Source organism: Zosterops lateralis (assembly GCF_965231275.1).
Source record: "Zosterops lateralis genome assembly, chromosome: Z".
In the NCBI taxonomy this organism is placed as follows: Eukaryota; Metazoa; Chordata; class Aves; order Passeriformes; family Zosteropidae; genus Zosterops; species Zosterops lateralis.
The window spans coordinates 70,405,542-70,422,773 of record NC_139800.1 but is presented as its reverse complement, the minus strand read 5'-3'; the positions used below and the strand labels follow the sequence as shown (position 1 = coordinate 70,422,773).

Sequence of the window (17,232 nt, the reverse complement as noted above, 5' to 3'; positions counted from 1 at the left end):
ATCACAGAATCGTCAAGATTTGGAAAAGACCTTCAAGATCATCCAGTGAGCCCAGGACTGTCACTGTAACTCCTAAAACCACATCACTCAGCACCAGACAAACGCCTCTTGGACACCTCTAGGGATAAACAATTGATGGGATATTTTAAGTTGTTTGATGTTCTTCACAGGAATTAAGTGTAAGCTCAAAACCAAAGGGACTGAAATAGAGAAAGAAAGTCTAGTGGATAATACTATTTGCTGCAGAGTTGGGTGCAAAAAACCAGCTAATGCCAAATCTTATTATTTACTAAGAGATCAGCTAACTATCATCTAAAGTCTCTGTTAAATAATACCAACACATCAACATGTGGATATTGATGTAGATCATAGAGTATTCAAAGGAAAAAGACGGGTTCCTTATCTTGCCAGTTTGCTCTCATCAAAGGCTCTGAGTCTGGCAATGAATTCCCATTAGGCTTATGAGAAGGACCAGCAAAGTAGGAGCTATTCCATAATCCTTGTTTCTCAAAATAAATTGCCCTGACTGGAAGAAGAGCAGCCTCAAACTGCACCACAACAACTCCACTGCATCACAATTCACAGTAACATCTGACAAAGAGTAAAAATCTTAATTCAACCACATTACTAATAAATGCAACACTACAAAACAAACCTGCACATAGAAGTAAAAGGAATGGGGAGAGAAATTAGTGAAATTACATGAAGAAAAAAACAAATAAGAACATTCACCACAACTGATTTAGAGGTGCCCTAATGACATCATGCATGAAGGGCAATGTGGGGTCCCTAGCACAGATTAACATACGGTATACAAAACAGAAAAAAAAAGTCATATGAAACTCAAAGACTACAGCATCAATAATATCTTACTAAGCTTTCTTATTCCACAGTGACGAATCAGAACAAGGAAAGGAGAAAAGACAAACTGAGTAGCCCAAAGTAATTTTACAACCAGGGTAACAGCAACAACTTGCTGAAACATTTATCAAAGCTTAGTAATCTATGTCAGTTTACATACATGCATAAAACGTTTGAAATTAACTCATAAAAAGCACTACAGCAGTTCAAACACACAAGGCTGTTGAGAAGAGCTCACTTCAACTATAATAATCCAAATTAATGCAGTTGTGCCAAACTTCTGTGAACTACAAGTTCTGCCTGTGCACCACATGCTCCCAGATATCTTCATGGAACTACAGTGCATATTAAAAAAAAAATAGGCAAGAATAAAAAATAGGTATTCATTTCTACTGAATAGTTAAAATTTTCCTTGTTGACTTGCCACAGGACAACTAACTGACTGGCTCTGAGGGCTATCAAAGCTATGTATCATTCATCCTACACTTTCATACACCGTTTCAACCTGAAACTCTGAGGCACAAACTCTACAAAGACAACACTGTAAATCTGAAACCTAAAGCTCTTGTTTGCAAAGGAGGTAGAAAACTGAATAATAAATAAGCTCTGCATAAAGACAAACTGCAGATCTTTAAGACAGTTTAGACAAGCAGCACTGCATGAAATGTAACACCTACAAATCCCCAGCAGCTGCAACAGTCCATACATCAAAGGACTTACTTTCCTCCAGAGAAATATGAAGGATTTGAACCAACAGTAACAGCAATGGGGCACATAAGACAAAAAACACACCTATAAGTAAGAATTATCAGTTTACAGATCAGTTTTCAGTGTGTAAAGTATTTTCAGTATTAGAGAAAAAATTAGTATTTTTCTATCTAGTAAGTCAAAGATCCAAAAGAGAACATGTTTATGCCAAGACCAAAATATTATACGCTTCCAGATGCACACCGTCCCTTTTCTTTTCCTGTACTTAAAAAAAATATATATTTGTCTAGCACTTCCAATGATAATATTTTGTACAACTCAGCAGTTAAAAGAAAACATTTTTGTACCAACGCAACAACAAAACCCCCTCTATTGTCCAACAGAGCTAGCTGTCTATTCAAACAGAAACTGAATAGAATTTTTCAGCCTAAGTATTAATTCTTAATTAGCTCTAAAGCTCTGTATCTACAAGACAGACAGAAAGAATAGTTGATAATCAACTGTTTTCTCTGTTTCTTCATGTCTCATGCAAAGCAGTTTTAGACCAGTACGAGACCCAACTAATGATCCACTTCGGACATAAAGGAGCACCTTACTCGGTTTTTACTAAACACCTGTAAGAAAGCAGCAGCAATGAAGTAACTATGTAACTTTTTCTAAAAACAAAGAAATCCACCAAAACGTGCAAAGACTTAAGTAAAGAGGAGAATAAAGAATTTCCCCTCATAACAAATGGAAAGGTGAAATCTACCTGTGGCATTCTCTAGCCGTGTCTCTTAAGTAGTGTTCATAATGAAAAAACAAGGCAGTGAAAATGAAGTCCTACTGAAAACCCAGTGCAGTAGCAGTTTTCCATTTCAACTTCTATGCAGCACAGATACTAGCAGTTTACTATATTGTATCAATTTAACACACAAAGACCAACGATTTCTATCACTTTGCCTCTGCAGATGTAACATTACTGGGACATTATCTTTTTATTTTTGTTTCACATGTAGTGCTGATCTAAACAAAACTTTAACAACAAGTCATTGCTTCGCACTATCACAGGAGCCAGAGTGACCCTGGACTTAACAGAAACGATCTCTTAAAAGCAGCCTTCCTAGTGATAAAGACAATCCATACTACAAACTGATGTGAGGAAAGACAGGATTTACCTAAAGGTTTTATCATGCTCTAAAGAGACAGCCTTTTAGCTGCGGCACTTGCCCTAAGGTGTTCTTTGAAAGAGAAGCAGCTTCCTCCTCTCCTAACCTCACCACACTTCTTTGAGGAGACAAAATTGGCACATGAAGACAATGATTTTTAAAGAGGAGCGCACACAAGGAGGTGTGCAAGACAACTAATGGGGGTATGTAAATAATATATTGGAACTGATATTTTGATTTATTTTTATCTAAAACAAACAAACAAAGCCAAAAAAATCCCACCCAAACCCAAAAAAAAGTAACAATCCACGAAATTAAACAAGAAAACCCCAAACCACAAATTCAAACTCTTATAAACATTCAAGTATTTAATACATCGTTTTGGGACTTGTGAGCTTTACTTAGCCCATATGTCTGATGGGCCGGTGTCACATAAGGCAGATGGGCGGCCCTGGGAGAAGTTTGTGCTCCACAACCCAGATGGGTGACTGTGGTGAGATCGCTCCGTTCCTTCCGTGTGCAGTGAGACAAACCACAGTTTGTCTCTGCCCAGTTAGGTGGATTCATGGATAGCATCACTTAGTTTTAATCAAACTAATCCGTACAGAATGGACAAGTAATTTAAAAAGAGTCCTGAAAGAAAGCAATAGACTGAAGGTACTGTGAGTGCATGTGAAAAGAAAAAGGCAGCGCCGACGCTTCTACTGCAGCACGAGCTCTTCATAAGCCACACTCCAAGGTAACAGACAATGAGAATTTGATGACATCTGACAAGAAGTTGGATTAAAGAACATTTCAGTTACCAAGACTATTCAAAATATTACTTACCAATATTAACAATTACTGTTACCCTAAATGTGTATCGTATCTTGAGACATTAGCCAATGGTAGCATGAAACCATCACAATTAGCAAGACATTTGAAAACTAACCATCCAGAACACAAAGATAAGCCTTCATTTTTCCCAACAACGTTTCAAGTAATGCAATAGTCAATCTTGTATTTTAAAAAATGTCCCTTAATTTAAGGATAAATGTTTATCAGTTTGCTCTCAGGTTATCTTACCTACGATCCAAGGGGAAAAAACTACATGCCATCAGAGAACGGAGTTTTATTGCTGAAAAATAACTAAAATAATACATGGAAAACTACACTGACAAACTGAAGCACATTTCTCTGCCAGCAAATACTGTTGAAAGACACTTAGAAAACCTTGTTGAAGATTTGAAGAAACAAGTATTGGAACAAATCATCCATTTCAGGAGGTTTGCCCTGTGGTTGGATTAAAGTACAGATGTTTCTAACACATCTCAAATTCAGGACTTTCAATAGTGAGGTATGCAAAAAATTACTTTTCCTAATGGAAAAGCATTAGAGAAGTTATTTTATCAAAAGTAAACTACTTCTTTAACTAAAGAAGAAAGAGGTTTAACAAAAAAACTATGCAAACATAACTAGGAATGTGTGGTTGCTTTGACTGGAATAAAAAACCAGAGTCTAGTAGAGGTGGTAGGAGATTGCACTACAAAATAAATCCATCCACTCCATCAACAATAGCCAAGCTATTGCAGCAAAGAATCTGGAGCCAAAAGAATGCAGGCAGGCAGTCACTGATGTTCTTAATTTTATGAAAACAAGTCTATTAAATAGTAAAATATTTACAATACTTCTTAACAAGATAGGAAATGAACATAAAAATATTTATACCATAAGAGGTTGAACTGCTAAGAAGCACTGTCAACCAGGAATATTAGTTTTGGGTGTGTTCTGAGGGTGTCGCTTGTTTGTTTGTTTTAAAAAGAAGAGTGCTTCAAATATACCTACCATTTGTGTGGAAACAATTTGTTACCAGTAGTATGCTACCTGGCAGATACTTTTGAAAAAGATAAACAGATTTTATGTATCCCATCCAAGTGAAGGTGACATTTTAACAGCTGCTTTTCAAAAGAAACTCATGCCATAGAGACAGCATTTTGAAAACAGATGTTTGGGAAGGTTTCCATCAATATGTGATCTTACTACTAAAACCATTGCATGTCACCTAAAAAAAAAGCTATTGCATCCATAGACATGAAAAGCTGGGAGATAAAAATTTCCAGCCTTTAAAAATATCTTTCAAAAAGTTTCAGTGTGTTTTATACCCATTTGTTAAAAACAGGAAAACTGCAATCCTTTCAGATTAATATGCACGAAATGATTGACAGGGTAATTGGAAATTTACTAGACAAAATTTAAGGAAAACCTTTGCATAATTAGCTGATGGGATTGAAAAAAAATAGTACTATGACTTAGTGAGTGCAGGAAACAATGCACTTCTTCCATCTGAAGCCACGTATCTTTGCTAGGTATCTTCTTCAGATGAGCTAGTCATTAAAATAAAAGTACCAAAATAAACTTGACAAAGTACCATACCTTCAATGCACTGTCACAAAATGTTAAACCAAGCTATTACTAAACAAGAATATTCTTAATATTTTTGGTAAGTGCTAGAAGGGTTCTTTTACCACGAAAAACCTAATATTTTCAAATATTAAAACTTTATCTCATACTTTTAAATTTTCTATTTCTTGTATCTGTTTTATAAGGTAGATTCTACTTACAAGTATTATTACATGTATATACTTCATAAATGAACTATATATACCTTGAGATGCATGCTGAAATATTGACAGGAGTGTGCAAACAACAATTTTGGAGACCACTGCACTAAGGGATAAAAAAAAAGGCAAAGGAGAGATGTCCTCCTTTCTTCTTAGACCAGACATATTAAGCAAGCCTTGGTTATTAAAAACGAACATCAATCTGTTTCCCTCTTGTAGAGCTAACTATGACCCTCTTCCATATGAGCAATAATTCAGTTTAAACCCTAGTATGCTAGATGCTAAATTCAAGAGTAAAAATGGAAGTATTTAAGAAAAGGTATATACATTTACACACAGGCATTCAAGGAGAGTATTTACATATGTCCTCATAGTAAAAGGGGAACACAGAAATGAGAAACACAGAACTGTAAAATTTCTCTTTATCTGCTTCTACCTTTGCTCTGAGTTGCAGAAATATTTACTCAATTCATACTGGGAACAGTATGCAAGGCCACACTTTGGAAACAAATTCAGTCCTCACCAACACATTCACCTATCAGTGAGGTATATAAAAAAAACTTTTTCTGACACTAATACTGCTGCCCTCTCCAATGTCCCCTATGGTCTCAGTACCATCTGCAGAGAGGACAGAGCTTTTCAAAACAGCTTCTGTTCTCATAAATATTCTTAAACATCTATGAGGATCTGGAAAAACAAGCAGGAATGATCGTGCAGTATTTCTTGAGACTGCTGTCCTGAAACTGAAGCATAAACCAGTGGAAACCAACATAGAATCTAGGAAAAAGTCCTAAACTGATCTCAAACGAAAAAGGTGTCTTTGGTATTATTCAATTTTAGCACATCTACAACATGGTGTAATACTCTCTCTCCTTTTCCCTGGCACACATAAGGGATCTGACAAAAAAATGGGCAACAGCATGAAGAACTCATAGAACACTGCAGTCTACCAGCACCACTGCAAATTTAGAGCCCGTTTACCAGTTCTTGAAATGCAATTGTTTGAGCTTTTAATGGTCATAGGAAAATACATACAGAAGTTTCAGACAGATTTTTAGTAGCTCATAGGACGTTTTCTCCATCTGCTGAAATGGGACACCCCAACAGCCAGGTAAAACAAGGCAAAAATAATTATAATCAGCTGGAGAGAGGTCTAAAATGTTTTCAGAGCATGAAGATAAGTCATCTCTTATTTTAACAAGTAATTTCTGATTTTAACAACTTGCATTAGCAGAATTCCAGAAATGGGGAAAAGGAAAGGAGATGTGAAATAAGAAGAAAATATGTATTTTCTGAAAATACTCAATGGAAGCTACAACTGCCAAACAAATTATAAGTGAGAGTATTTCATACTGTGCTAAATTTTGACTGCTAAAATCACTGCTACAATAAGGCAAAACCTGTCTGATAGGCAGTTTACTTGCATTAAAGAAACAGAACCCAAGTTGTGCAATAAAAGTATTAAAAACACAGGGAGACAGTAGCAGTGAGGTAGTCATAACATTTGGTTGCTTTCTTCTCCGTGTTTGCCTATGGGATTCTTTAACCTCTCCTGCATTTTTCAAGGCACAGGCTATAAGTAATTTATTTCCTAGTCAAAGAACTACAAGTGTCAGCTGATATAGTTTAAATAGGGTCCCTAATTTGACCAACTTTCCTTGCAACAAGTAATGCCCATTAGTGCAAAGTAGCACCCCTGACTTTCACAAAGTTAATCACCTGAAATGACATTACAAATTACTGCAATTCTGGTATCATATCTCTAGGGGGAGGATGCAAGGAACTTTGAGTATTTCCTCAAACGCTGACTGGAACACTGTAACAATTAGCTGTCTGCTGCTGTCTAATGCTATCACACAAATACCAAAAACATGGCTTCTGGTTCCCTCTCTTAAAGAGTTCCTTTTACAGAAAAAGAGATGCCAAGTGTGTTATTTCTTCTTCCTATACAATTCTTCTTCCTATACAAGCCAAGGTCTTTGCTTAAGTTGCTCTATGGGAAACAGTTCAGCAAAGCACAAAAGTGGGTACCTTACTCATACTCCCATAGATATCCTGTAGATACCTAAGGTGGAATAGGACCTAGGTGGAATAGATGGCCTAGATACAGCCTTCTCCTTTGCCTATGCATCTGTATCTACTTTTTTCCTTTCTTCCAAAAAAAGCCTGATTAAAACTGATAACTAAAAGAAAACTCCACTATTTTTAGGCAGCACAAATTAGAACCTACCTCTGTCTCTCCCTCAGCCTTTCCAAACTTAATCAAGATGGTCTATCTACAGGACAGTGAAGAGCTGGAACCTATTTTTTTCTTTCAAGTCTTCCAGCAGAACAGTCACTGTATCTAACTCAATTGGAAAAATCAGCATGACGGACTTCATTCCCAGTTAACTGAGAATGTTTGTCGTAAACCTGTGTTTGTCAAATTCACCGTACTTTACCTTGTCACATTATGTCCACCCCGTCCTTGCTCCGGTCTTGTACTGTTGACCTCCTCTAACCAATTTTACCTTATTGTCCAACTTGCCTTTCCTTCTTATGTTCTTCCCAGACAACTGGGATTCCAGGAAGCCAAATGGCTACAGAAATCATAAACACTATCAAGACCAGAACAGGAAGTGCAGATGCAAACAGGGCAGAGCAAGTTAAGTTACATAATAGAGGTGTTAATATAATAGATACAGGAATACAGTGTTTGCTAAGATTAATCACTGAAGACTATTTATGCTTTTAGGCACTTAATTTCATTAATCAAAATGAAATTTCAGTCCATTTTCTGTGTCACATAAGCCTTCTTCCCTCTTCCACCTCCAAGCAAATTACATATATTACTTATTTTTTAAAAGGTAATATGAAAATGTCATTATGTGTTTACAGGTGCTCCTGAATAAGAAACCTTATATTGCATTCACTTGGCTCAACTGAAACAGGAAAAACAAACACTCAAAAACCCAACTTCCCCTCTCCAAACTAAACTAAGGCAGTAGTGTAAAAGACTGTGCAGAACAGTGGACCCTCATAAGGATATGGAAAATAAAAACAAACATGATGGATAAAGCACTAATGATGATCTCCTTGGTACTGCTGAAGTGAGACTTCTATACTGTGCAAACAAACTCCAGTAACAATGAAAAAATTAGTAGTCAGCAGTAACTTTCAGTAGCAGACCAACAGCATATACTGAAAATGAACAGCATTTCAGGTCTCAGGATAGAAGTTCTACATGAAAAATTTGTTTCATGTACGTTGACAAACCGAGGTGTAAAGAGCACTTTCCAGGATATGCACTTAAGAAACATCTTACTTCTAGCCCTTGATAGTTCCATCTGTACAGCAGCACACATCAAATCTGATTTGGTATGGAATTTAGACACATTGAAGGAATTTGTCTGCTTTTTTAAATTAACACTGTCTCTGGGTACTCCCTACATGTTCACAATCTATGCCTGAATGACATATTTATTTGGAAACTCTTTGAAAGAAAAACAACATAGGTTAGAGAAGGTACCAAAGCAGGTAACAGGTTAAAACAAATGTAATTGTTTTTTCCCCAACTCCTCCAAATAAATACCTATGCAATGAAACTGGGGAATGCTCTGGGGAAATGACAGGCTTAAAGCAAGTATCCTGCCACAGAGCCATTAGTTTAGCTGCCATAGTCTTAAGTTCAGTTTCATTAGCTTATCCTTTAAAACAAGGTGCTCCTGAGAGGATCATACAATGAGACACTAGGCACCACGAATACAAATCCTAAAATGGAAAGCTAAACAAGTCACATCGTGAATGAACTGACAGAAAATTTAGACTTCTGTCTAGGATAAGAACTGATCCATGAACAGCTAATCTAACATCACTGATTTCAAGTGCATTTACTAGACGTTACCCTACTGATCTTCTGTTTCAAGGTTAGCAAGACAGAGAGTAACAATTTAAGTAAACTAAAGTTTAACACACTAAAAAAGAAAGAGATTACTATCTGCAGAGTCTTTGAAACTTATCTTAGACGACAATGAACTGTCTCCTTTGCTGCTTGGTTATTGGGTTTTTTTAAACAAACTGAAGGAAGAAAAGCATTGGAATACGAAGAGCCCATTCAAAATGCACAGAAGTAACAGATACTAAATGCCAAACGGGTAAAATAGCAAGCAAGATTCTACAGGCAGATGCTGTGTAAATAGTAAGCCTCTCTAGTATTATTGCTTCAAGAAATCTTAACTATTTAACTTAATTATAATGCATAGGGCAGATTTATTTTACTCATCACTGCCAGTAAAGAACAGAGGGCACAAAGAGTATAATGTTCAATCTGCCAAATGTTATTTCCTGTCCTTAGCTATTACCGAGTATGAACTCAATTGAGTTTTCGTGGTATGGGCTAACACATTTTGTTTCCTGTCCTGCAGACTAATTATCTGCTGCTACTACTGCAAACAAAGCAACGTTATCAAAATTTAACTGATTACCTACCAGCTTTCATGACCCTACAAACTACATTGCAAGTCTTCATTTGAAAGATGCAAGCCACACATGTTAAGAGCACAAGAAAGTTCCAAAAACCCTTCACAGGCAGGAGAGATCACTGATTACTCAGGGGTCTACTACTTTGTTGTGTAATGTGAGTAACCTTCAACACACAGCTGGATCCAGCAGCAATACAATGATGTCTTTACCAGAAGCTCCTCAGAGATCACTAGCAAAAAAGTATTAAATGGAATTTAATTAAAAAAAAAGAAAAAAAAAGAAAAAAAAGCCAGTTGAAGCCTGCTGAGGGGCCATATCTGGACAGCCCTGATGCATACACTGCTGGTATCACAAAACTTCACTGTGTCTTGAGGAACACAAATAGCTTGCATCAGCTACAATCTTGAAACTCTCAGAAAAATGGAATTTAATTTAAAATACGTGTTACAGGTATGTGGCATCCAGTCGGGTTAGAAAAAAAACAGGGATAAACTCAACAGAAGTCCCAAAACCAAACTTAAGATCACATACAGATCAAGAGCCAGACCATGAATTTATATTTTTTTACTTTGAGTTGGAAAGGTTTCTAGGAAAAAAAAAAATACTTGGGTTTGGATACATGCTTTATCCGAACTCTTCCAAAAAGAAGTCAAAAGATGCTTTTAACTTGGATTTAGACACTTCATCATGCTTTATTATGCTTAATTCTGTAAGAGAATTTATTCCTGATAAAACAATTTGTAAATTAAAGAGAAAAATACTGCAAAGAGCTTGCTTTATCCACTAGCTGTTTACAGTACCTGCTACCAACAGTTTTCTTTACTATTTAGCTACTTTTGTTGATCTGAGAATTCCCATGCATTAAATATGTATCAAAAAATATATATAGTTCTATGTATATGCTCTCTCTTGCTGTATACACACACTTTTACTAATATTATCTATTAAATTCCTACTAAAAATAAGGCAGTGCATGCGAGTAATTCTGCAAATATGTTTGGTCGATTTCTATTTTAATTCCCACTTAGATTTCAGGAAAGCAAGAACTAAAGTTGTGGCTTTCAACAAATCTCTTTTACTTTCTATGGAAGGTATGCATTTATATAGTAAATTGAAGCCTGCTGACCAAGTCTTTACTCTTAATTATGTGGTCCACAGACTGTGCAATCCACAAAACAAATTAAACCCACTGAAACAGCTATCTTGTCTTAACATCAACTTTCCAGTGTGTAAAGACTTGTAAAAGTCTTCGGTGTAAGCCACTGCTTCCTGCTTACTGTAAAAATGTCCAGCTATCTTCCACTCAAGCTACACTGAGCACATGTCTTTTTACCTAGAAAACAAAGGTATGCTCAAGTCCTCTATACCTTGTTCTGCAGAAACACATAAGAGCAAAGAGATGGGAAATCAGATTGTTATTCAAATAGCGCCAACATATCATTGCTGCAGTCCCTGTTCTACCTGGCCCTTGTCTTGCAGTTCAGGTTCAACTGCCCTTCCTTGCTGATTAAGCTTTCTTATTACTATGTAACTTGAATGGATGTATCATATTGAAGTTGTACACTGAATTGTTCTGAATGCTGTCAACCACAGTATACAAAGGTACTCTGCTTGAGTAAGCTTCTCAGCATACTGCTAGTAAGTCTTCGTGTCTACACTCACTTGCTATCCAGACAACAGTATCAGTGGTATTTTACCTTGAGCTACTCAAAAACGTCACAGAATAGTTACTTCAAGTAAACAAGAAGCTGGAAAGTAGACTCCACTGTGATTACTGGACAGAAACCGGAACACTAAGCAACAAGACTAGTGAACAATGTTTACAATAATTTCCATCACGCTCAGTTCTAGTACTGATTTAGAGCTTCAGAGGCTGAAAAAGGCAAGCAAAGCCCAAATGGTGTGGCCATGCACTTTTCCACCTGTAGCAAAACAGAACCTCAGGACCAACACCTGCAACCAGGGAAAGTTTTCTAGTGATCTAGCAGACAGATGAATAGACAACAATGCTGGAAAGGTATGAAGCAGTGTGGCAAACTGTTCATTCCTCTCACTTCAGAAAAAAAAAATAAATCACCTTCACAGCTAGATACAGTGAATAAAGGACAGCTACAATCCCTTACCACACCGCATCAAGTCAAAGGTCTATGATCAATCTCTTCTCCAGGCGCTCCTACTGCTGAGAATACTATGAGCTCTTCACAACTTTTTCAAGTCATGGTGTTTCCATAAAACACCATGTGCTGGTGTATTTCTGTAAATCCAGCCATGACCGACTGTTTAACTTCCTGAAGTAATGACAGTGGCTCCCCTACATCAGGTTATATTTATTATCACTCTAGAATGATAGCAATGGAAGTTGACATCACACACCAAAGGCAAGTAAATGGCTTTACTGCACTTGTATCAAATTTGCAAACTGACACAAATTTTTCTCCTAGTTCACACCAATGCTGCTGCTTAGATTATCACTGTATTTATTTTCATCTCTTCTTTTTTCCTACTAATTCTTCAATGTGATCTTCTTCATAATTTACTCCCAGGAGCAATTCTCAATAGCTTTTCTCACTTATTCCATTTCCACTCCTAGCATTATTAAGAGAATGGGATCACTATAAACTTAGTAAACAATTGTTGCCAATTTCTACCTCCATTCTCTAAAATTCACATTTCCAGATTTGAAGAATAATTACAGCAACTCTTCCCAAGTTAGGGTTAACTACCTAGAGTCTACAGCTGCTGCTTGCTAAGGTACCTCAGGGTGAAAATCATATAGAATACTGGAAACAAATTAAAGTAAAAAACCACTTAGCTATAACACAAGGATAAGTCATATAAAAACATTTTGTATTATACTAATAATGGAACTAGGTTAGACAGATAAGGGTTACATCATTTAAAATGTCAAGTTTTCTCACTTAACTTATGTAACAGCTTTCTGAAAATGAACAGGAGAACAAACTTTCCAAGTCCTGACTGTGAACTGGACTATGTGAATTAGACTATCAAGTGACACAAGCCTAGGAAAAACAGATTTTGGATTTTAAAATGTTTTGAAGTTTTAAGATGTGCTCAGCAGGATATTTAAGATAAAGAGTAAAGTCTCACTTTCCAGGCAAATATGAAGCTTTGAGTACTGTGCATCCTCCTGATACTTATTTTTCATTAAATTCATGGGAACTTTATGACATTTGATTGTCTTAGTCTTATGAACTGTTCAGCTTTCAAATAACTTTGATATACAAATATTTATGGGCAATCAGTTCAGTACAAAAGAGTTTCTCCATAGACCTTTAGCAAGGTGGCTTCTTTCTAACTTGTCCCAGGTAGGTTCAAGTTTGTTGGAAGGCTCTGTTTGCCTTTTTGTTTTAAAGTAAAAAGTAATATTTTGCTCCAGAGACTTCAAACTTGTTTGTTAACTGCAACACTATAACTTTATAGGAAGCAGAAATCTTCAAAAATTACTATACGTTAGAGCTTAAAAATTATTCACAAAATTGAAAATCTATTGTCTTTCTAAAACACTTCCGTGTATAACAGGAAGCTTGACATAAAAATACATAAGAATTATAAAAGTCTCTTTAGTTTCACTGTTCATAAACTTCCTTGTGATTTTCACCCAGGGTCACTGAAACAATTCTCTCTTCTCTGTCTTCCCAGTCCACCATACACTGCACAAGTTTGATGAGAATGGAGGTAGAAATTGGCAACAATTGTTTACTAAGTTTATAGTGATCCCATTCTGTTAATAATGCTAGGAATGGAAATGAAATAAGTGAAGAAAGCAACTGATTAGCTGGCAGTTACATGTTCTTCTTGCATTTCTTCTCCTGAGGCAATAATTCAGATATCTCTCAATCCAACTAGAAGTTTCACAGTCTGCAGAATGTAGTCTTCTTTATGGCCCTCTGACTGACAGAATTAACTAATCAGCCTGTAATCTGACAGCAAGAAGGGCAGAAAAACATGGTCAAAAAGCACCTCTTAGAGGAGAAGTCCAATGCTCACCTTTTATTGGTAAGTTGATTTTTAAACCTCTAGGTCTAACATATTTCCAGTTTTAGAAATCTAAACTTTGGAGGGGCTTTCTGAACTTGGAACTGTTTTAGTAATGAACTTAATTCCACCCCTACAAACTGGCTGTCACCCTGCATGGACGCAAGGACATTCTAAGCAGGCTCTTCCAAATGTGAACATTCTGCACTTCATAGAAAACTGCAAATTGACATTAGAGAACTGATTTTAGGTTTCTTTCTAGTTAAGAACATGGCTGGAAAACTGTCCTTTCACTTCCAAAAATGAATACAAAGTTAACCCTTTCACCTATACTAGTCTGACAGCTCTGAAGAATGCCAGAATCATAAACTATTTAATCCCAAAAACTGAAGTGAACCACTGCCCCTTTAAAGACACCCTAATTAGGGTTTTATACAACACACATTGTGCATGTGTGCCTTGCACTTTATAGAGGATAGCTTTAACATTTTAATTGGATGTTTTTGAAACTTCAGGCAGTTTTTCCCTCAAGAGAGATACTATTCTGCTGGATGCTGACATGGCTTTAATACTACCTCAGCTTTACTATGTAAGACATATAAATGATCATTGCCATTCTAAGCTGAAATTATGTGAATGTAACCAGCAGATTAAGCACCTGTAAGAAAGCAGGCAGTCCTCCTAGCTATGACCTTCCTGCTAACTACACCACATTTCAGCACTCAGTTCAAATATAAATTAGTTTTAGTAAACAAAATATGAGAAAATAGATAGCCAAGAATAACTGAAATAAGCAAGTGCTTACCTTGACTCTCCACTACTGTTTCTTACACTTTCTTCATCACTGTGCCCATTCATTGTAAATATTAAAAAGTTTAAAAAAATAAATAAAAGTCCACCCAAGTTACAAGGTGGATATCAGGAATCCACTTCTTGCTGCTCCGTATGTTTTCCAGACGTGTTTGTTTTATTATTCTCAGCAGGTACTCAAGATTTCTCCCAAAATACCTAAAATAGGAAAGGAAAACATTAATATAATTTTAAAGTATGTTTGCAATTAAAGACAAAAAGCCCCCTTTTTTTTTCCTAATAGTGAAAGGGGGCATATTTGTCATGTCTGTAACTCAATAATAGCATTTTTTTGTGTGTTATCTGTTCATGGCTGATCATTTCTTTACCATTCCCTTTTCTGAGGAAAGAAAAAAAAAAAATCTTTCCTGCTCTCTGTGAAAACAACAACAACAAAAAATAATGTCCAGAGAACAACAGGTCTTCATGTTAGTTATTTTTTTTTTTAATGGAAGATAAATAAAATACACATAATGCAGGGAAAACTTGTCTTGCATTTTGTTTGACTGCAGTGGGGTTCCAGCATACACTTCTTTTTGCCACTTCGCCTCTTTATGCAACTTTTCATGGATGGTGCTATAAAGATGGCAATTTCTGATGAACTACTAGCTGCAGAATAGGAAAAACTACAGAAACTACGGGTTTTTTAGTACTGCAGGGCGAGAATAGTATTATCTGCACTATATGTTGTGTCTTAACTTTGGGCATAGTATTGATTCAGGACAAAACAGATCTAAATATTGATGAAAAAATACCCACTTGAAGAGGTAGGTAATATTAATGTTCTGCTAAGATCTGCTTAGTAAAATGTATTTAATGCACAAAACATAGTGGAACATGCACAAAACACGTCCAGGAACACACACAACGCTACCCACTTGCATTTGTGGGCAGGAGCAGGAAGATGAAAGATTGTATTGTTTAACACCAGCTCCCACTAAATCGAACCAGCAAGATCCCAGAGATGGAACGATCCTTATTCCATACACACCAGCCTCCTAGATCAGATCACTACGCGGTCAGTACTGGGTGCAGCCAGAGAAAGTTTAGGCTCACGGCAAACGGGCCGCAAGTATAAGCTCAGCGATAATGAGATCAACTTGCGCCCTCGCAGACTTAGCGGCGTGGAGGCGATTAGGGTCCCGCCTGCCCCGGGGTGCTCCCCAGAACACGCCACAGCCCAGCGCCGAGCCCATCGGGGCGGTGCTGCGGGAACTCTGGCTGCGGGGCGAGCCCTGCCCTGCTCGCACCGCCGGGCCTGCGAACAATGGCGATGGGGCCGGCGGCGCGGTCGGAAGGAGCCCCGCAGGCACAGCGGGCCGCCGAGCGCCGGGCACGCCGCGGGGACGTAGGGGGCGCGCCGGGCGACACCGCGCGGGCACGAACCGCCGCGCCCCGGGCGCCCGGGAAACACCGCGGCCGCCGGCAAAACTTTCTCCCCGCCGCCCGCTCCGCTCTCCGCTGCGGGCCGAGCCGATGGCCGCTCTCATCCCCCGCCGCCCGCCCGCCCGCCCGCCCGCAGGGAGCGCGGCCCGCCCGCCCCGCTATCGGCGCGGCCTGCACGGCGCCGCTCCCCGGCAGCGCTTCCGAGGCCGCCGCCGCCCTGCGCGATCGCTCCCCCGGCGCCCCCCACGGCCCGGAGCGGAGCCGCCGCCGCTCTTGGGCCGCTCTCGGGCCGCCCGGGCGGCTCCGCACTGGCTCCCCCCGCAGGAGCGCGCGGGAGCAGCTCGGCCGCACTGCCCACCGCGGCCCCGGAGAATCCCTCCCTCTCTCGGCGGAGAGCGGGCCCGAGGAGCCAGCCCGGCGCCGGGAATCCACCCCCCTCACCGCTGGCGGCGGGGCCGCATTTCCTCCGCGCCGCCCGTCCCCCTTCTGGCTTCCATCTCCGGCAGCTGCAGCGGCTCCCGGCCGGCCAAGGGAGCCATGGCGGCCTCTGCCTACCTGCGGTTCGAGGGGCCCGGCCGGCACGGCCCTCCCCGGGCCCCCGCACGGCCCGAGGTCTCGGTGCGCCCCGCGGGGCGTTCCGCCGCTCGTACCGCACCCCGGGTGGCGGGCAGCTCCCGCGGCCGCGGCGGGGCCTGGGCGGCCGCCGCTGCTCTCGCCGGCTCCGCGCTGCCCGCGCCGCGGGCTGGCTCGCTCCGCCGCCCGAACAATGGGGTCCGGACCGCGCTGGGAGGGGCGCAGGGAGAACCGGGGTGGGCGCCGCTCCGCTCCGCTCCGCCGCCGACTCCTAAGTCCGGCCGACCGCCGCCATCACGCCGCCGCTCCGCTCGGCCTCCCCCTCCCGCGGTCGGATGGAAACCCCGGGCGTGATGTCAGCCCTGCGCCCTGGGACCGACCGGCTGCGGGAGGAGGAGCCTCGGGCGGGGAACGAGCAGCAGCGCCGCCGCCGGCCCGACCCGGCCCGGCCCGCGCGGGGAAAGCGGGGCGGTATCGCTGGGCCCGGCCGCCGCTCCCGCCCGCCATCCGCCCTTGCCGGCCTCTGCCCGGCGCTGGGAGGGCTCTGGCCCCGCCCGAGGGCCGCCATGAGCCGGGCGCCGCGGCCACAGCCCGGAGCGGGCCGCTGGTGCTGCGCCGCTGGGCCCAGCGGGTTTGTTTGCGGTTTTCGG

General features: G+C 40.3%; 1 protein-coding gene across 3 annotated transcripts in view; it reads right to left on the bottom strand.

Moving 5' to 3' along the window:
- Nucleotides 1–15,024, bottom strand: part of CHD1 (chromodomain helicase DNA binding protein 1) — a 52,206-nt gene extending 37,182 nt beyond the window's left edge. For 2 of the 3 annotated variants that reach the window (XM_083884586.1, XM_083884587.1), the window contains exon 1: nucleotides 14,580–15,020. In XM_083884586.1, the coding sequence (XP_083740712.1) occupies nucleotides 14,580–14,632 (53 nt within the window). In that variant the 5' untranslated portion in view covers nucleotides 14,633–15,020. Of the gene's footprint in view, nucleotides 1–14,579 lie in introns of all 3 variants that reach the window. The other variant, XM_083884588.1, reaches the window with a different exon arrangement.
- Between the last annotated feature and the right edge of the window lie 2,208 nt (nucleotides 15,025–17,232).